This window comes from Mytilus edulis, chromosome 4 (assembly GCF_963676685.1).
Source record: "Mytilus edulis chromosome 4, xbMytEdul2.2, whole genome shotgun sequence".
In the NCBI taxonomy this organism is placed as follows: Eukaryota; Metazoa; Mollusca; class Bivalvia; order Mytilida; family Mytilidae; genus Mytilus; species Mytilus edulis.
The window spans coordinates 1552598-1575110 of NC_092347.1; the positions used below are offsets into that span (position 1 = coordinate 1552598).

The window sequence follows — 22513 nt, forward strand, 5'->3', positions numbered from 1 at the left end:
ACTGATATTTCCAGACCATACTTTGGGGTATATTTTCAGATAACACTTTGACTGATATTTTCAGACCATACTTTGGGGTATATTTTCAGATAACACTTTGACTGATATTTTCAGACCATACTTTGGGGTATATTTTCAGATAACACTTTGACTGGTATTTTCAGACCATACTTTGGGATATATTTTCAGATAACACTTCGACTGATATTTTCAGACAATACTTTGGGGTATATTTTCAGATAACACTTCGACTGATATTTTCAGACAATACTTTGGGGTATATTTTCAGATAACACTTCGACTGATATTTTCAGACAATACTTTGGTTGATATTTTTCAGATCATAATGAATCATGTAAAGATGTAAAAGATTGTAGAACTTGTACATCCACTTGTCTTAGTTCCCATGGTGATTGTACATGTCAGTGGTGTGATAGTAAATGTACTTATAATTGCACTTTGATCCAGGTAAGTTTCTAATTAAAACTTGCATCTAAACAATAAATCATACAGAAGTTCAAACATACACAAAAAGTAAAATCACAAAAATACTGAACTCAGAGGAAAATCAATTTAGAAAGTCCATAATCACATGGCAAAATCAAATAACAAAACGCATCAAAAACGAATGGACAATATTCTGATTGGTCAACATGTAATTTACAAGGCCAATGAGAGTACACAACCTAATTAACTTCTGATGTTGATCATGTGATCTGAGGATTTTAAAATTTGTAACACAACTGGGCAAACAAAGAAAATGTAAACATACTAAATTGTGTTATATAAAATTGAGAATGGAAATGGGGAATGTTTCAAAGAGACAACAACCCAATCAAAGAGCAATAAACAGCTATTCAGCTGATTGCTTCTTATGGGTCTTCAACACAGAGAGAATATCTGGCAGCCAGATTATTGCTTAAGCTGGCCCCTAAACTAAAATATATATGCATTAATACTTCACAGCTGTATAGCCTTTTTGTGCTGATGCAGCACAAAGTAATCACAAATCAATTAATGTATTTATAGTTATTACTTTTCCAATTATAAATAAGTCCAACATTCTTAATATTTTTAATTTAAACATAGTTTTCAAAACAGCAACATTAAGCATTATTTTTTTGGAAAGTTAAAACTGAATGTGTCTGCATATTTAACATGAATTGTTCTAACAAACTCAATTATTACTTTAACCTTATAATATCTACTGCCATTCAATATATGCAAAGTCAATCTATACTGTCAGTGTGATTAATTTTATCTTTTTCAAAAGGTTTACATTACTTGTTTCTAAAAGGAGCAAGCAACAATGCATTACTTAAAATACTCTGTAAAATGATTGTTTTATTATTGCAGAAAAAGACACAAAATAACACAAACATACATCACAAAGCACATCCAATGTTATAGTTTATCTCATATAATAGTCTAACAGTAGTAGTTGTGCTTTTATTGCTTAGTATATGATAGATAACTGTTGATAACGTACAAGACACTGTAAATTCAGAAATTATTTCAAATAATCTGATACACAATCTTTATAAATCTTTTCCTGAAATTGCAATAATTGATCTTCCATTTTTGTATAGTTTTCAAAAATTGCTTAAGTCAACAATTTCTGAACTTAACAGTATTTATAAAGCCTATAACTTCACTTCTACAGCAATATGGGCACATACAACATAATAAAATTATATGTGTACATAATGTCATAAATTAAAAACTGATTTAAAGGTGGAAAAACATCAGACAGTGTTTAATAAAAAAAAAATTAATAATTTATTATAAAATATAAATATCAATGTTGTCATCTATATATTTTATGTTTGCATGCTTCTTGTCTGTGTCCTTAGTTTGGGTATATAGTATGTAGCAAGTGTCTAAAAAGTAGTCAGCAATCTCTCAGACAGTTTTCAAAATCAGTGCTGATTAATTATTTTAAGAGTAATGCCCCTAGAAATGATCAATGATTTAGAAAATTGCATTTTTAGCATTTTAATCCTGACATTTCTAATAGGTTTGTTAAGAAATTTATATCATAGGTTTATATCACCATTGTTGTGAGAGTTAGAAAATCAGTGCTAATCAATTTTATTTTACAGGAGTATGTTGAACATACTTTGCATTGTAAGCACTATCACACCTACTTTTCTTGTCAGATTTTCATGAAGTTAACATGAAAGGCTTATATCATTAAGATTTTGGAAGAGTTCCTAACATCTACTTTAATTTACAGATGGTACCCCCCCTTGGAAATGAAAATATATTGAAAATCACATTGTCACATTGTTAGTGATAATTTTTTCAGATATTTATTAAAAAGTTCAGAGTGAAAGAATATGTTTAACACGGGTGTCATTTGAATGCTGTTTTTTTATCACAATTTAAACATTAAATATCGCCTCTTAAATTAAGTAAACCTTGGGTATATAACTATCCAGTCATCCCTAAATAAACAACTAAATTTTTCCTACTAAGTGGGGGGGGGGGGTCTTACAAAGGCACCCTGCCAACCCCAAACCCCCTAAATTCACCCCAGATCAGTGTTTGTTTGAGACAAGTTAGCAGCTTTTGCAACAGCCACATATAGATAACATTTGTATGTTTTTAAAGTGTGTATCCGTATCTTTATTAATTTGGAAACTAAATTTTAATGAAGTTCAATGATTATTTAAGAATATTTTTTATGTATTTTTCATTTATGTTATATTTATTTTTGCATGCTCATTATTGTTTAATTTTGTTTGATTTCGCAGACAAAAAATTGTACCACTCAAACTTCCAACCCGTTAGATAGCTCAGTCTGCTCAGATCATAAACATTGTCCAACCTGCATGAGTTACGGTGAATGTGATTGGTCAGATAAATGTTCTCATATAAAGGAGGTGGACAGTTTAGGTTAGTATTGCTTCATAGATGTGCTTGTGGGATCAATAATACTTAACTGTGTGAACTTTGTTTTAAGATAGCCATCTTTATCAATAATGAATATTTAAACTAAAGAACTGAAATTTGTTGGATAGGTGGCAAAATTAGACAAGGTTGACCAGTTTGACGCACATGTGTGAATGTTTAAACTGCATATTATGAAATCTTATGAATAAAATATGTGGTTTAAATATGAAGTACATTTAAGGAATGGGATTTTGTTAAACTGATTCTATCAAAAAATCTGGAATATTGAAAAAAGGCAGAACAGTATAAAAGTTATATCAAAGTTTTATTTGAGAATACTTTTTGAAACAGCTTTACATGATTAAGGCTGAATCAGTTCAACAAAGCAACCATTGCTGATATTGGTAGCTTTATATGTTATTGGTAAGAAACTCAATAAATGGCATTTTATTTTAAATGATACAGCCTGTAACCACTATATCACAATGTCCAGCCAAGTACAGTAGTCCATGTTATGCCACACAGAATTGTTTTGCCTGTATCCAGTCTGACTCTTGTGAATGGAATCACAGTCAAAAGAAATGTCAGGCTGTCATTTACACTTCTGGTGAGACGGCACAATTATTTCTAACTTACAAAATACAATGTCACAAAAAGATGGGAAATTATTTCTTACTTTACAAAATACAATGTCACAAAACATAACATGAATTCTATAGAGGGAATTTTTGTCTTCTACTTTGTTAAGTAAAGATTCATCAATTTTCATGGATATTAGATTTTGTGGTTTTACTGTGGTCTGCATACAAGCCTATAGGACATTGGTACTTTATTGACCATTTTAATTTGTGGTTCATCTGTAACCAAAACAAATTGGTATCCAACGAATAATAATGAATCCATAGTATGCTGCTGCTTCTGGCAGAGTCAGCTGCATCAACAATCTCTCTAAGTTTGTTACTAGGTCAGAAACACAGTCAAATTGTAGGTCAGTGATGTTTGGTATGCAGTTTTATCAGTATTGGCACATCTGATTTGGTTGTGAGATTTTTTGGGCCTGCACCATCAATCATGATCTATTGAATTAACTTTTGCTTAGTTTTAAAATGAAGAGATGTTTCATGATTGCCAATGAGACAAATATCCACCAGAGTAAAAATAAAGTGGATTGCACGTTACAAGTGGTAATATGCAATAACAGGACACCATACAGCCCTTCAATAATGAGAAAAAAACCTGTACTGTATATTCAGCTATAAAATGCTCAGAATTGAAAAAATTATAACAGTTGAAATGTGAAAATGACAAGTCTAATTCATAACAACAAAAATTTTATGAAAAAAAAAATAACAGACTGAACCAGCGACAAACCCTCCCTGATCACAGCACACACATTGGACAAAAATCAGTTGCTATTGACTTTACCAATTTTCGTGGATTTCGTGGGAACAGGAGAATCACAAATTCAAATGTGCAACGAATTGTAAGTTTTCCAAAGGAATAGGTGTAGACTTTGCCAAAATCACAAAATTGGATATCCATGAATATGTAAGTTTTCCTCAAACCACGATAATTGGTATCCACGAAAATAAAAAAAAGTTGGTCAGATTATGGAGAACTACCAGTTGTCAATGGTTTTAAGTATGCAGATGTATTAGCATGGGCACATCTGATTTCCATGGAGAAAATTTCATCAGACTTGGTCTATTTTTTAAAAACTTTTGCATAGTATACATGTTAATGTCTGATTAGATCAGTTTAAGATAAAACCCTAATGTGAAGACAATGATATTTGGTATGCAGTTGTTTGAGCATTTTCATTTCTCATTTCCATGAAGATTATATGGCCCTACCCCCTCAGACTTGGTTCATTGACTTTTAAACTTTTGCATAGTTTTCAAGGTAAAGTTTAGAATAGTCTTAAGTTTTGCTCTCCATCTTCAGTCAAGATTCATTGACTTTGTATGTTTTGGATAGTTACATATGATTAAGTATTGCCATGTTATAAAGCAGAGACATTATTAAGTATTGCCATGTTATAAAGCAGAGACATTATTGTTGTTAAGAAATCTGAAAGAATTCGTAAAATTTGATTGTTTTGAATGAAATGTACAAGATGTTCCTCAATTGAATTTCTAATTCATTTTAAATATATTATTGAAATACACATGCAGGGCATAAAGCTCCAAATAGGCACTTGTTAACAAGAAAAAATAAAGTCAAAATATATATTGAAAGATAAATCACTTTTACTACTTATAAAGTAATCAAGAATATATGATTATGGTTAAGGCTGTGTAAATAATTATCTACTCCTGATTAAAGGGGATAAAAAAATATATTATAAACTAGTGAATAAATAATACTAGTGTACACAAGTTTGTCCATGTTTTGTAGATTATAATACTACAAGACAAGTAAAGAAATGTGATCAGCCTTGTATAGCACATAAAAGTTGTGAGAACTGTACGGCCAAAGGATGTATGTGGTGTGGAAATAAACAGTTGTGTGTACAAACTAACTCATATGTTGCGTCATTTATATACGGTCAGTGTATGGAGTGGACAACACAACAGGCTAAATGTCCAGGTTTGTATAACATTATTAATACTATAAATTAATACAATTGTAATGCAACTGTTAAACAATGGACAACAATGCAGGATTAACAAATGCAGTTTCAGGAAATTGCATATAAATAATTCTATCAGAAATCAAACTGAAAGTTATTATATTTTTTAGATTAATTGTGTCTCAATTTTTGCAATGATAGTAGTGCATGTAAACCATATGGAAAAAACAATGTCTGTTTCTGAAACAATCACCATGTTATTTCACTGTGTATATATTTGTTTCGATTAATTTTGCAGCCACCAGATGTTCAGATCTTCACACTTGTGACCAGTGCCAAGCTAATCCTAAGTGTGGATGGTGTAATGATAAAACTAATACTGGTCTAGGGAAATGTATGGAAGGAGGTCTTCAAGGTCCTGTCAATAACCAATCACTGATAGATCTGGGGTCATGTGACAAAAATAGATGGTTCTTTATTGGCTGTCCTGGTAAGTTATTTTAAGCTTCGGTTTCAGTTTAAATAATGTAAAAAGAGATAATTACAATAAAATTGAGAATGGAAATGGGGAAGGTGTCAAAGAGACAACAACCTGACCATAGAAAAAACAACAGCAGAAGGTTACCAACAGGTCTTCAATGTAGCGAGAAATTCCCGCACCCAGAGGCGTCCTTCAGCTGGCCCCTAAACAAATACATACTAGTTCAGTGATAATGAACGCCATACTAATTTCCAAATTGTACACAAGAAACTAAATTAAAATAATACAAGACTAACAAAGACCAGAGGCTCCTGACTTGGGACAGGCGCAAAAATGCATAGGGGTTAAACATGTTTATGAGATCTCAACCCTCCCCCTATACCTATAGCCAATGTAGAAAAGTAAACGTATAACAATACGCAAATTTAAAATTCAGTTCAAGAGAAGTCCGAGTCTGATGTCAGAATACTGTGAAAGTACTTTTATATGTGGGTATCAATTGTCATGGTTTGATCAACAGTTGTTGGTGGTTTCATAAATTCATAGATTTTAGTTTTCATATACATAACATATAATAAATTTTAATAAATACTCATATAACAATAAGTAAAATAGTTTCTGTGATGTTTATGTAAAGATGTGAATGTTTAACTTTACAGATTGTCAGTGTAATGGTCACAGTGTCTGTTCAAATTCAACAGGGAAAACAGAAGTTTGTGTAGAATGTAAAAACATGACTGAAGGTAATACTTTACAAGGAAAATTATGTGAATTTCGTCATTTGATCTCAGATAATTTTGATTTTGGTATTGTTTGCTTTTGTTTTTAAAATACACTATATAGTCTTTCTGTAATTTGTTTTAATTCCGTACAGAAGTGTTGCAAAGAAGAGACTTTTTTTTATCGAACATCACTATGTTTATTTTACATATTAATGTATTAGTTTGTATAGTTTTAAATAAGGAAAATGTAGAAACCATAACATAAGAGAAGTATCATTCTAGTGACTGACTATATATGATTTTGTTTGTAGGTGACAATTGTGAACACTGTAAAGAAGGCTTTTACGGCAATCCTGTCAATGGAGGCATTTGTAAACGTATGTATTTTATGTTTTGTGGTTATGATTTAAAGATATGACAGAATATATGGACTCTGAGTGTATCACCAATAATGAGTGATTTGAGAGTTTTTATCTAGCGACATAAGCATTAAGTTTTACCCTTGTCCTTCTGTATGTATGTCAAGAAATTGGTTTCTATTCTCTAACTTTAGTTAACCTCGACAAAATGCATATAACCAGCAAACACAGATCAGTTTAGAGTTTGGGTGGTGTCAATTTCACCATTTATGAGTTATGTTTCTTTTTAATTGAATTGAATTTTGGTGAAGCTACCTTCACTGCTATCAAATTATGTCCCTTCCTAAATAGAAAAATTGCTGACCTTGACATATTTTAACAAGCCAACCAATGAACACATTCGCCAAGTCAATTCAAAAAGGAATGCTTGTGACACATGTCTTCCATTAAAGATTCACTTCTAGATTATTGTTTTCATGTTCAACATAATAATTAGCCTGATATACTTGTAGGATGTGATTGTAATGAGCAGGCAGATTCATGTGACAGAAGAACAGGAGTATGTAATTGTAGAACACGAGGTGTCATAGGTGACAAATGTGACAAGTAAGTATGTTACTAGAACTTGAGGTGGTATGAGACACATGTGAAAAATATTCAACTGTCAAATTTGAGATGCAATTGCAGACAATTACTGTGAAAGTACTTTTATTCGTGGGGAACCAATTTTCATGATTTTCGTGGATGACTTATCCGTGAATTTAAGTGTCCAACGAAATATAAAAAGTGTTGTTCAAATGAAGACATAGAAAAATCCCCATGTAGGTTTGACTACTGATAATATCTAGGGAATACATTGAATGGCAGCAAATCTACCAAATGCACTATGAACTATAACTACTAGGGCAAAAATGCCACACATGTGTCACGCATGTGCCTAAAAACGCATGTGTCACAGGTGTGTTACATGCGTAATACACATGTTTCTTGCCACGCATGGGAATCATGTGTTGTACACATGCGTTCACATGCGTAACACACGCATGTGAATCACATGTGTCAGAAATACACCTGTGTCACGCATGTGTTGGATAACGCATGTGACACATGCGATATTTGCATGTGTAACACATGTATAGTAAAACGCATGTGTAACACATGTGTAAATTACACAGGCAAATTTTGGTGACATGAAGTTAAATTAAATTTTTCACATGATTTTTACGATCGATTATTCACGTGAAATTCACATAAAAAAAAAATTAAATTAAAAATTAAAAAATTAAAATTGTTTATTAACATCTTAGGCAGCAACCATTTGATTTTCTGGGAGGGGCTATGGTTTTTTTTGGAAAAAAAAGTTTGTTTCCAGTTTTTGGGGAAAAAAATAATTTGTTTTTGATTCTGAGAAAAAAAAATTGTTTGTTTCACCCCCAGCTGCCACTATATGTAATGCTAAAATTGAAAGAAAAAAATTGTTTTCTACTTCTCGCGAAAAAAATATATTGTTTTTCGCCGCAGTCGAAAAAAAAAGTTTGCACAGAAAAAAAAACCATAGCCCCCCCCCCAGAAAATCAAATGGTTGCTGCCTTATACCTTGCAAGACATGTATTCCATTGAAAATCTTAATTTACTTTAAACATGTTAAAAACAATCTAATTTCAGTGAAATTCATGTGAACAATTCACAATAACAAACATGACAAAGTTCATGTGAAAAAGTTATATTTAATGTTAACTGAATTAAAACATGGAATTCATTAGAGAAATTTAACATTCTTCGCGAGTTCAATTTTAGTAACATACAAGTATGAGATACAAATTCACCTGAATTTTATGTATTCCAATATTTATTCCATTTTCTATTTGAAGAAATAAATCATTAAAGCTGTTCACCTTTGTCTGAAGATTTTCCATAAAGGGGCACATATAATCATCAAAAGATTTTATTACTAATCTTTTTATTTGGCATAAATTATCTCCCTTGATAGTGGATTAGATGCAACTACAAAAAGTTTTATATTTATCTCTTGTAGAGTCATAAGGGTGGAATTTGTAAATATATATGTGTGTATACATCTTTGATTTCAAATTTCAGATACCTAGATTAATTTGAAGGACTTATATAGTAATATAGCTTTATCAGTATTAAATATCTCAATGATTTTAGGATTTAACATTTTTTTCTAGAGGTTAGTGATGTATAAACCAGGGCGATTAACTCTCTAACTGAATAAAGTCCGTTGGTAATGTTTGTGAGTTTGAAAAATGTCTTTAATCCTTATAATTCTTAAATCAAATCTGAGAATAATATAACAGTTACACACACATATATATATATGTGTTATAGTAGTCTCAGAACAAACAGGTGCTTCATACAGTAAGTTATGGCACTTGATTATAGATTTGCATATCTTATTTAGGATTTTCTTATTTGTAACCCTTGTGTTATAAAAATGACTGAATGTATACATTAACATTGTACATGCATGACATGTGAGGCTATCAAAATTAAAAATTACCTGGTTTGGTTGTTCAGTCAAACAAACGTGACCAATTAACATTGCCAATACATGATTGTTGATCATTCTGATTATCTGTCCAAGTACAAAACTATGCTAACAAGAAAATACACATGAGCATATAGAAAGTACTTGAAAATGTTTCAGAGTGTAACTGTTTGAGGTCTGAGGTTATCTATCCTGTTCAATGCGGCTCATAATGTTTAGGGGAAAGAAACACTACTATCGTGTTTAAATCACGACAAACACTTAGTCTACATACTTCGTTCCGTACGATACTGGATACCATTGTCCAATTAAAGTAGTAGTTAATTACAGCCATAAATCCAATAAATTGAGAAAAGTCAAAAGAATGAAGGATAAAAACAACAGTAACCCGTTGGACTTACGATGACATAAAACTAAAAATTGTGCCAGTGACGGATCCAGCAATTTTCATAAGCAGTGGCTGATCTAGAAATTTTCATAAGTGGGGGCCCATTGGCTGCCTAAGAGGGGGCCGCTCCAGTAATACTTCAGTGATTCCTTATGTGATCAATCAATTTTTTTCTCAAAAAAAGGGGGGGGGGATACATGAGTGAATTCAGGTACTGTGAATTATAAACAGTTAGGAACTTCAATATTTGGCAACTTATGTTTTAGAATATTTCACGGCAAATTTAGTAAGTAAAATTTTGATTTGATTGGTCATTTTGACAAACATGTGAAGATAAGAACTGGTGAGCTTTTTGTTGAATATAATGAGAAGATAGTGTTAAAAATGTTTGCATAGTTCATGAGTTGAGAATTATAAAACAAAATATATTGTTTAACCTTAGACAAACAGATCAAGTCCAACATTTAGCCCCCTCCCCCCTTTTGGATCCGCCTATGATGTAATTTTAAATGAAGGAGGCGAATGAGGCAGTAGGAATTTGAAACTTCTAGCTGTCTATGCGGTATGGTCTTTGCTCATTGTTGAAAGCCGTACGGTGACCTATAGTTGTTAATTTCTGTGTCATTTTGGTCTCTTGTGGATAGTTGTCTCATTAGCAATCATACCACATCTTCTTTTTTTATATTTATAGGACATTTCCTAAGAATATTACAAGGAAAATCCAAATTGTCACAGATTCTTAACTGAACTTGTGTCAGATTTATAGTAAAATTTCTAATTCACTGACAACTGTTGGACACGGTCACAGGCAGGGGCGGATCCAGAATTTTAGAAAGGGGGTGGAGCGAAGTTTTTTAAAGATTTTTTGAAGAAAAATGGGACATTTTGGGGCTAAAAAACATAGAATAAGTGTAAAATGCATATTTTTAATGGTTCCCTATTTGGGCATGTATATTTTAAAGTTGGTGTAAAGTGTAAGGGTTGGACATTTTAAATTTTTATGCTGTATTCTCCCTATTAATTGTCTTTCATAAAATGATAGTATGGAACCAAAGCTATGTACTGATATATAATTACATGTGGGAATTGTCAGTAAAAAATAGACATGGAAAACTCTCGTTTGTTGTATGTTAAGTTAGAATAACCTCACAGATTTCTTGTTGTAAACCAGATATACGCCGGGCTTTTCGATGAAATTTACAACAAGACCGACACGATTTAAGAAAGACAAACAAGCAATTTTTATCCAAATGTTTCAACCAACAAAATTAATGTTTCAACCAACAAAATTAAGGGAAGTGAGGGGTTCCAAATTAACCAAAGGCTACGAATAAGTCTAAAATGACAACGAGTTTATGAATGACGATCGACAAATGGAGACACAAAGGCCACAACCCGGCCACTGAGCAGCTGCTTGCAGTATGGTCTTGAAAAAAAGGTATTAAATATATCAGTTCGGCGAAACAAGTTGACATTCCAGTCACACATGCAAAACCCCGCCCCCAAAAAATATGCCCGGTTTTTTTATTCATCATGTTTATTTAATGCTAAATGATTCTGTTCGAAATTTTCGTTTCTTAAAGCAAAAAAGTGGACAAGATTATTGTTTTCAATCCAGATACGGCCATAATTTTTGTTTTTAAAAGGCAAAAACCAGAGTCAGATTTTTTCTTTCAAATATCTCAGACTGCCTTCTCAAACAAATGGTTCGTATCTAGAGCTTATGTTGACTGAGGATCATCATTCAGCTATGTTATTTCTAGTTAAAATAGGCCGAGGCGTTTTGGGTAACACATGTTTTCGTAGGTAAATAATATTGCTTTTTTTTTTATGAAAGTGTAATAGAGTATAACCGTTTCTGTCTCGTGGAATTGTGAAATAGAAGTCAATACATTCTTACTCAATCCTGCTCAGTGGCCGGGTTGTGGCCTTTATGTCTCCATTTGTCGATCGTCATTCATAAACTCGTTGTCATTTTAGACTTATCAATCCTGTGTCGCTTTGAAGATGTCATGATTGTCATCCTCAGTCTATCCATGTGTTACTGTAATTTGGATTTCAAAATGACTGAGTGACGTTTTTACGGCGAACTGGTCAACTCCACTATAGCGAATCACACGACTTTAACATAATCAGTAAATACCAACAAAAAACATCATTTAAGGTAAAGAATTGTCGCATGAAAAAAAATACACGGGAAATGGCAAAGTTCTCGAAGTCTTGTCTTGACGTCTTGTCTGATTAATCAGTTTACAAAAAAAAAATGTCCAAGCAAAGGGGGCGTATGCCCCTCTACGCCCCCCCCCCCCCCCCCTTGCCCCCACCCTCTGGAACCGCCACTGACAGTTATACTCAAATTGCAGACTCTTATTAGTAATAAAAGAAATCTGTGTTTTCTGTGACCTCATTTTGTAAAATATATGTACATGATATTTTATTTATTACAGGCTCTAACTGTCTAACAGTTACATTTAATTATTCTCTGATTTAGAGTAATTCTCGTTTGTCAATTTTCCAAACTTCACCATCAAGCCCCCCTCAGCACAATTATTTAATTATGAATGGAACAAAATGTGAATGAGTTATAAATAATAGATAATTGATTGAATATCCTTTATTTAGTTTTTCTTTATTCTCATGATTCTTCCAGAGACATATATATGCTCTGAGAATAATGATCCTTTAATTCTATATTTTTGCTTTTTAACTAACTTTTTTCTTCTTTTTTTTGTCCTGATTTAATTCCCCATTCTCGATTCCAGACAAAGTTAACTCTTACATAAATGATATGATATTATACGTAAATGTACGAAAGCTTGGATCCTCGAATACGGAAAACCGGAAATCTTTTCACCGTGGTCGTTTTTGTATAATATGACGCGAAAGGACGCTCGTCTGCTGATGTTTGAAATGGTCAGACAGTTGATACAAAGAACTTTGGTTTTTCAAACAGATGGTTCAAAAAGCTATTGTAAACAGATATACTGAAATGGGTTACACTACCGATTAACTGGAAGAAACCGGGGAACGAAACATACATTTTAAAAAGTCATCGCAACAAAAGTGTATCCGGATAACTTTTTTGTACTTGTCCAATGAAAGGTAAATATAATCATGCACATTTTTAGGACGATGTTAGACTAGTTTTATACTTTCATGAAAAAATATATAGTAACTTTATCCACGTCATGCATGTTAACCCCGAAAATCAGTCAAAAATTGACAAAAACGGAAGCAAGTCAGTTCGCCCCACTGGTAAAACGCCAAACGCCCCACTTTTTTTAACAACACGGCCTGTTTTTTAAATTGCTCCACTCTTTTTAAGGGAGCTCAGTCTCATTCATCTACCATTTGAATTGTATGGGAGAAAATAGGGTGGTTGGGGGTTGGATGAAAGTGAAATATCGAGGACGAGTTTTGAGTAAAAATCTAAAAGCCAGGACCCCCCCCCCCCAAAAAAAAAGAGTTACGACAATGCAGGATAACATTTTCATCATAGCCCCCCCCCCCTAAACCCTTGAAAATCCAAGTGGGAACTACCTCCTTACCAACTCACCCCACTTTATATGCAACTTTGGATCAAATCCAGTTAAATATCCAGGTTTGAAATTAGCAGGGGCCCATTTGCCCCTAAAATTTGGAGTGGGCTTCTAAAACTTCTGCTTTTCTTTCATAGAACTATATAAATTGTGTAAAAAATATAAGATGTGGGCTACAATGCCATAATTTGAACTTCAGCTTTTATCCGACAGCTCAGCTTACATGTCGGATAAAAGCTCTACAGAGCTTAATCAGGTTGGGAACAAACCCCCTGTATGGTGATTATACCTCTATAGAGGGATAATCCTTCTATAGAGGGGTAAAATTATCCCTCTATAGAGGGGTATTTTTGTTTGCACTGGATTTAAAGCAAATTAGGGGAGAATGGCATTTTCTAGTTATATTGGCTCTAATCTCTAGCATTATATGCATCAACATATGCACTTTACTAAAAATTGGGATAACCAGTTTTCTGCTAAAGTGAAAAAACATGCAATCTATTGTAAACCTATTTGAACACCTGATCAACAACAAAGGGAATAGTTGACCTTTAAATTTCATTTTAAATCTAACAATAGAAATTCTGTTCAGTGAGGCATAAGTGAGTAGAATTTACCTGATCATCACAGCTTTCAATCATGGTGAACAATAGATTTTATATTTAGTCAGATAAGCATCAAACTGGGCATGTGCATATTTAATTAAGTACATCAATTGGTGCATCAACTGTTCCAGGTTACTGCCATAATAAGTAGAGAATGCCATTCTGCCCTATTTTGATTTAAATTCAGTCTTAACAAAAATACCCCTCTATAGAGGGATAATTTTACCCCTCTATAGAGGTATAATCACCATACAGGGGGTTTGTTCCCAACCTGTTAATTATATGTTGTATTGTTATATGTATAACTGACTTTAAATAAATCTTTTATGCTTTTATGCTCATACTTCAATCCCTAATTATACTCCTGCCAACAGTCATGACAGTGGCAACTCACCTTACTTGGGAAAAATCTAAATGAATACAACATGATGGTCATCAATATACAGTGCTCCAGCTAGAAATCAAAAGGGGCAGGGTGCCAGTGGAGGGCAAGGCACTTTTTTATGATAGGAAAAGGCACTGCTCATTTCTTTTCTTTACGTTTCTGTGTGTATCACGAGTTCATATTCTTTTTTTTACTGTATACATGGTATATGTTGTCAATAAAGATGCATAAGGTCCGAGACCGCAATTGTCGTCCCTTGATTTTCGTTATTCACGAATATAGTCCCTAGTGTTGACAGTGGGTTACTGGCCATTAATTTTTATACCCCTTCCAAATTTATTTCTCCATGTTTAATGCCTCAAATTGCAAGAAAGGGGGTAAAAAACAGTGTAAAAAAATTTAGGTCCCTAAGTTTTTTTTAGAAAAGTAGAGTTTGGTCCAGCTGAAAAAGGTTAAAAATTTGCACCTCGGAAGCTGTCAAAAGATTTCAATACGCCCTATATGTAAAATTGTCCATATTTTGAGTTAGAGCCGATGAAGTTTTCTATAATTTTGATATAATTTGTCCCAAAAGTAGTACAGCACACTGTAAAAATTTCATTGAGAAAGCGCAGGTGGGATTTTAAAAATTTTATATATATGTTATAAAGGTCTGCCAACTTGCCCTACTTTAAAAAATGAAAACTTATCTACCCAGATTTAAAAAAAAATGTGACTGTCACCAGTAAAACTGCATTTGCAACCGTCAAATCCACAATTGACGGTGACAACTCTTCAACTACAGTACTGGTATTCCGATTCTAATTCATAACAAAAAGATATAATACGATGGAGTTTGAAAAAATGTATAAATTGACATACAAAAAAAATCTGTGAAACTTTATGAATGATTTTCGCGCAAAGACGTCATGGCTAAATATGACTTCATACAAATGAAAACTTACAAATTGGAGGTTAATAAGTTGCCTCTTCAATTCAAATTTGGATAAAATCACTGTAAAACAGTGAATTGGAGATGGTGTTGTTCTATTAATGACAACATTGTAGTAAATCGAACCTTTGTTGATCCAATCAATTCAATATTCCGGCTCCCTCCTTAGTTTTGCCTTGTCAACAGGGGAAATGTATTAGGTCCGAGACCACAATTGTCGTCCCTTGATTTTCGTTGTTCACGAATAAAGTCCCTAGTGTTGACAGTGGGTTACTTGCCATTAATTTTTATACCCCTTCCAAATTTATTTCTCCATGTTTAATGCCTCAAATTGCAAGTAGGGGGGTAAAATTACACTGTAAAAAAATTTGGGTCCAGAATTTTAAAGGAAAGTAGTGATTTGGTCCAGGTGAAAAAGGTTGAAAATTAGCACTTCAAGTTCGGAAGCTGTCAAAAGATTTCAAGACGCTCTAAACATAAAATTGTCCATATTTTGAGTTAGAGCCGATGAAGTTTTCTATAATTTTGATATAATTTGTCCCAAAAGTAGTACAACACACTGGAAAAGTTTCTTTGAGAAAGCGCAGGTGGGATTTTTTTTATTTTCATTTATGTTCTAAAAGAAATGCACTACGAAATGATTGTGGTCTCGGACCTAAGATTTATTGGAGAATACATTTATTTAACTATTCTTATATATGCTTAATTTTTTTAGTGATTTGCCAGATAATTGCAAAGAAACCTGTTAATTGTATCATAATATATCTTATAGGTTTTTTAGCCAACTCAAAATCATGCTTTTAGGACCCTCTTGTTGTACTGAGGAAGTGGACCACTCAACATATATGCTCAAGAAGATGAAAGGTAATGTAAATATAAAAATAAGAAAATGTAGTATGATTGCAAATAAGAAAAGAGAGGAATTTGTAAAAGTGAAAATTCACTTGTTTTCCATAAAAGTGTCTTATATTGTAATGTTTAAATTACCTAATTATTTAAAAAAAAAAATTGTTTACACTAATGAGAAAAGACAACTCTCCATCAGAGATCAAATGACATCAAAGTTAACAACTATAGGTCAACATACATCCTTTAACCATGAGCAAAGCCCATACATTATACCATATTTACTGTAAATTCTGAAATATTGTGTGCATTTATTATTGCCACCATTGCCATTTTCAGTGGCAGATACAGAAATTTTCATAAGTGAGGGCCCACTGACTGCCTAAGAGGGGGCCCGCTCTGGTCATGATTCAGTGATTCCCTATATAATCAACCAAATTTTTCCCAGAAAAGGGGGGCCCTGGCCCCCACCTAAATCTGCCTCTGATTTTATCATTTAAGACTTAAATGCAAGTTTAATTTATAGGATTTTGAGAAAAATCCGGTTAAATTCATAAGAAATATTTCAAAATGCGAGTTTAAATTATTGCGTTTACAACTAAACTCTGTCCCATTTTTAGCAATAATCATGCTTATAAAAACCTCACAATAATTTCTGAATTTACAGTAGTCCGGTATATAAAAAGACCCTAAATGAAAACGAAAAATTTGTAAAACAATTCAAACTGAATTACAGGCTTCTGACATGGGACCGGCACATACTAATTGATGGATGTGATGGGGGCTAGACTATATAGCTAGCAGTTTGTGGTGCCAAACCCACCTAACCTGGTACATGTATATTGATGTGAAAAGGGCTTAACTCACCGGATCTATACAATAAACAAAAAAGAAATGCATCTAACACAAACACACACAAGACGTGTTTTTTGACAGTAAATTTATTCACACATTGGCAAGATACATGTACATTGAAAAGTTGTTCTTTTGTTAAATGCCTGAAGTACGGATTATAACACAAATGACAACAGGCCCGAGAATACAGTTCTTCCGTAGTGCATTAAATTCAAATTAAAAAAGTCGCACCTGCTCTTTCTCAAAAAGATTTTTACATTGTAGTGTACTACCAGTGAGACAAATAATATCAAAATTGTAGAAACTTCTACCAGCTCTAATGTTCACGAGTTTAGTCTTTCCTATATCAAAATGGTGTATTTTAACATTTTTGCCTATTAACTTAAAACAGCAAAACAAGATCTAATAAACATCTGACAATAATTAATGACTAGAATGATTTTTTAACTGTATACAGCAGAATAGATAAATTAAAACCAGAAAGTTCATACTGTACATATATTTATTAGCTAAGCTGTTGATCTTCTTTCTGTTGTTTGCTTACATGTTCTTTGCATTCACTCAAAAGTAAAAGTACATATAGTTCTATAAAGGTGTAAATTAGTGAGCATTAGTTCAATATGTTCAATATGTTCATACTACATCTAGTTTTTGTCTGGACTTCATGGACTTCTTGATTAAATAATTTAGATTTTATACAATTTTAGCTTGATACCAAAAGAATGGAAAGTACAGTATTAAAACCACTGGTGAACATGTACTGTACATGTAGGTGTGAATGTCCTGCAAAAAGAACTCATATCAAAGTATGTTCATCTGCAGAATTTCAGTAAATATAAATAATTTGACGCACTCTGTTCTCAAGTATAATTGTACATGTACACTTGCTTATTTTTCTCTCTTTCCAATGTCAAGTATGCTTCAAGGCATCCTTACCCTGATCCCCTCCTGCTCCATACACACACACTCAGAAGTTCAAATAATCAGCATTTATAATATTACAAACCTACCTAGTCAGACTGGCCTATACAATGTATATTATGAATTGACAAGTTGTTCTTGTTTTGAATACATAAAATATTTGCCACTGGACATAGTTTCCGTACAATAACTTTAGTTTAAGTAAATGGATATCTATCTCTATGAAATTTAAATACAAGGTTTGAACCCACACAAGGAAGATTGGGATTGATTTTGGGGTTATGGTCCCAACAGTTTAGGAACAAGGAGCCCAAAAGGGGTCAAAATAAGTATTTTCCTAGGTTCCAGACAATTACTTGTGTATAAGTCTATGGATCTTTCTGAAATTGTACCACAAGGACTTGAAGGTTCCGTACCAAAAAAAAAGGTTGGGATTGATTTTGGGGGTTATCAATGGTTATGGCACAAACTGTTTATGAATTAGGGGCCAAAAACAATACTTCTCTAATACTTTGTATAAGTTGCTTATTTCTAGACCAATTTCAATGGGGTTTTATTCTTGAATTCTTGGGGTTCTTTAATATGCTGAATCAAACCCTGTATTAAGTTTTTTTTTAATTTGGTCCCCGTTTTTATATGACCGCAAAATGTTTGCGTTCTTATATTGGTATCACGTTGTAGGCTATATAAAATGTACAATATACAATGCAATATTCACTTAACTACCAACTGATAAATTAAAGCAATCTTCACCATTCAGTGATTACAAGCACTCTGATTACCATTCTAGGGTTATGCCCCTTTACAAGTGGAAAAATTGAAGAATTTTTTAGTTTCTGTTCTCTTAACTTAAGTTTGTCTCAACTAAATTTAATGAAATGTGTATATAATGCTTATTACCTCTAAACTCAGTTTAAGTTCAATTTTTGGCATCTTCACTTTTACAGTTCTTGAGTTATGTCCCTTTATAACGTTATATGCTAGCAGGGGCATCATCTGTGTCCTTTTGGACACATTCCCCATTTATTTTTTTAGAAGTTACTATTAATTCTAACCATGACTGTATGACATTTTATATTTTAATATTTTATGATGTATTTAAATGAGTAGTTATTGTTGCAAACTCCATTAGAATTTTGAATTGAGATCATTTTTGGAATAAGAGAAAGGGGGACGTGGAAATAAAATTGGGGTGGGGGTCAATTTTTTTTTCTCATTTTAGATTTCAGAATTTAAAAAGAAAATTTCTTCAAATATTTTTTTTTTGAGAGGATTAATATTCAACAGCATAGTAAATTGCTCAAAAGCAAAACAATTAAGTTCATTAGACCACATTTATTCTGTGTCAGAAACCTATGATGTGTCAACTATTTAATCACAATCCAAATTCAGAGCTGTATTCAGCTTGAATGTTGTGTCCATACTTGCCTCAACCTTCAGGGTTCGACCTCTGCAGTCGTATAAAGCTGCACCCTGCGGAGTATCTGGTTAAATTGGTCACATGTCATACATATTATATACACAGGTAATGTGTAGTACACATGCATGAATAGAGTTAGTTTTCATTATTTAAAAAAAAAAGGAAAATATGTAGTATCATTGCCAATGAGACAACTATTCATCAGGTCAAAATGACTGAATGTTAGCAACTAAAGATCACTTTACATGTATGTACAACTTTCAACAATGAGCAAAACCAATACAGCATCAAGCAAGCTATGTCCTGGAATGACAGATGTAAAACAATTCCAAATAGAAAATTAAGGGCCTGATTTACATAAAAGCGAAAAAAACAACCAAGATAAATACATGTTGCAAAAACAACAACTATTATTTCTCCACTCCAGTTGTTCACACGATATTTATGTATATATATATGTAAGTTTGGTAAATCATTACTTATCAAATTTATGTTATCATTTTTGCTTGATTGGTAAGCCAATATTTTATGGTTATTTTTTTTTTAATTACAGCAACTGTATTCCAAGAGTCTGATGGCTGATAATGTATTACAGGATTTTATCATTCAAGCAACATCTTAGAAGGATAAGTGCAAATGTATGAAGGAAGCTGTGGGTATAAATAGCAATTACAGCAGATACATGCAGGAGAGAACTCTTAAACAAAGACATGATATTGGAGTGATGTATTCAAGAAATCTCAAACACATGGAATTAAATATTGTGTATATTTTTTCAAACACAAGTACTTTCAGAATATAATACAATCATGACAATTCAAATTCAAATTATTGTTTATAGTCTAAAAATGAATAATGCATGTTTTAAACTGAATTTTATATAAATATTTGAAAGAACAAGAACTTTTATATTATTGTGAAGCCAAACTTTGAAATTTTCTAATGGTATAAAAAAACTCATCATAGATACCAGGACTAAATTTAGTGTATACGCCAGATATGTTTGTTGTTTGTCAAAATATGTTTTGAAATAAGAAGGAAACAGTTGTAAATAACTGTAAGGCATTCAATATGGCATATCAAATACATTTAACAGAACCTTTCTATTTCAATTTATTAATATAATGCGAAATGAGGTATAAATCAATCAGACAGCTACACAACAACAAAAACATATGAAAGGCATTAAGGTGCTAACATACAGTCCTCAACAATAAACAGTTGTCTAAACAATGTCATGATCTACTTAATTAACCAGAGTCTATACCAATCAAAGAGCTGCTATTAACACAATTTTTTTTTAGATATGCTTTTTATTAGGATGAGACTTAAGACAACCACTGAAACCCTGGCTTAAAACAGGCACACGAATATGTGGCAGGGTAAACTACTTTTTTTCTTCAAAATTTTTAAAGAAGCATTGGCATCTTTTGCAAGTAAGACAATTTCCACAATGGGATTGGATTGTCTCATGACTGATAACCACAAAATGACTTATATATACATATTAAAAATGAAATATTCATCAGTGCATACATATGCTTTAATTGAAATACCAATCCTTACATCACTTTTTAAAAAAATATTGCGACTTGAACGTAACCAACAAAATTCTAGGAGTGAACTTAAGGTAACCTGGATATTTGCTTGCCTTCTTTGTTTTATTACATCTTATCTCTTGCATTGGAGATATTGTGAGTTTGGATTTGTATTGATAAGGATCAAGAAAGTAAAATACAATTGAAGTATGAACACATAGTCAAGTCCAAGAAGAATATTTATTTATATCAAAATAGAATGTGCACTAGATATATAGATTAGCATTGACTTATCTAAAATATGCTCAGATACTGTGAATTTGTGTGATTGGTGCTCAATTCACCTTCATTTCATTTAAAAAAAATTAATATGAATGCTTGATTCAGGTTAGCTTCACATGAAAAATTTAACATGAATTTCATGTTAGCTGAGCTCAATTCACATTAATTGAACCAGAGTTTCATGTATAAGCTTGTTTCAGGTGAATCTCACATGAAATTTACCTGAACAAAATTTGCCTGTGTACATATATGGAAAACCCATGTATAACCCATTTAATTCACATTAGAACTTCGATACATGTCAACGATCATGGTAATTGGACAAATACGAATACATTTTGAAAAATATTTAATACAGGCACCATGCCTTTTACATGCAGAAATCACGCATGTATCACAGGTGTATTTCCTTACACATGTGATTCACATGTGAAACGCATGATCACATGTGTATATCATGCGTATCACACATTTTGCAAAATTTTTAATACAGGCACCATGCCTTTTGTATGCAGAAATCACGCATGTATCACAGGTGTTTTTCCTTACACATGTGATTCACATGTGAAACGCATGATCACATGTGTATATCATGCGTATCACATTCGTTTTTCACACATGTGTCACATGCGTGGCATGAAACGTCTCTTTCACATGCGTGCGACACACATGTGAAACGCATGTGTCACGCATGTTCACATGTGTGGCATTTTTACCAGTGTACAGGCAGGATTATACCCATTTAATCTTTAAAACACTAAATTGTATAACTTTTGACCTTTTAATTCTCACACAAAATATTGTTGATCTATGATAGTCGGATTTCTGGTGATAATATGCTATGATGAAGTGTTTATTCAATATTCTCATAATTCTAGTAGAGAAAATAATAATTTCATGTTGGGCTTGTTTATTATTATACCCCACGCAACGAAGTTGCGCAGGGTATAATGTTTTTGACCCGTCCGTCCGTCCGTCCGTCAGTCCGTCCGTCCGTCAGTCCGTCCGTCCGTCAGTCCGTCAGTCCTGTTTCTTGTCATCCCAACTCCTCTCAAACCACACAACAGAATTTCACGAAACCTTTTCAGATAATAAGGACATACTATGTAGTTGTGCATATCGACGGGAAATTGTGATTCAATTTTTTTTCTAGGAGTTACGCCCCTTTGAACTTATTTACTTTAATGTACTACTGCAACAGTTTGTCATCGCAACTCCTCTCAAACCACACAACAGAATTTCATGAAACCTTTTCAGATAATAAG

At 32.7% G+C, this 22513-nt stretch overlaps 1 protein-coding gene and 1 long non-coding RNA gene across 4 annotated transcripts in view; both read left to right on the forward strand.

Annotated features, from left to right (window-relative positions):
- LOC139518694 (attractin-like protein 1) overlaps positions 1 to 22513 on the forward strand; it is a 67750-nt gene that overhangs the window by 34481 nt on the left and 10756 nt on the right. For 2 of the 3 annotated variants that reach the window (XM_071310162.1, XM_071310164.1), the window contains 7 exons: positions 341 to 468; positions 2757 to 2898; positions 5293 to 5484; positions 5766 to 5957; positions 6608 to 6691; positions 6982 to 7047; positions 7542 to 7635. In XM_071310162.1, coding sequence (XP_071166263.1) covers positions 341 to 468; positions 2757 to 2898; positions 5293 to 5484; positions 5766 to 5957; positions 6608 to 6691; positions 6982 to 7047; positions 7542 to 7635 — 898 coding nt within the window. Of the gene's footprint in view, positions 1 to 340; positions 469 to 2756; positions 2899 to 3360; positions 3503 to 5292; positions 5485 to 5765; positions 5958 to 6607; positions 6692 to 6981; positions 7048 to 7541; positions 7636 to 22513 lie in introns of all 3 variants that reach the window. The other variant, XM_071310163.1, reaches the window with a different exon arrangement.
- LOC139518695 (uncharacterized) lies at positions 12782 to 20331 on the forward strand. Its single transcript, XR_011663432.1, has 4 exons — positions 12782 to 13028; positions 16159 to 16250; positions 17795 to 17893; positions 19982 to 20331. It is a non-coding gene; the product is annotated as an uncharacterized lncRNA (long non-coding RNA).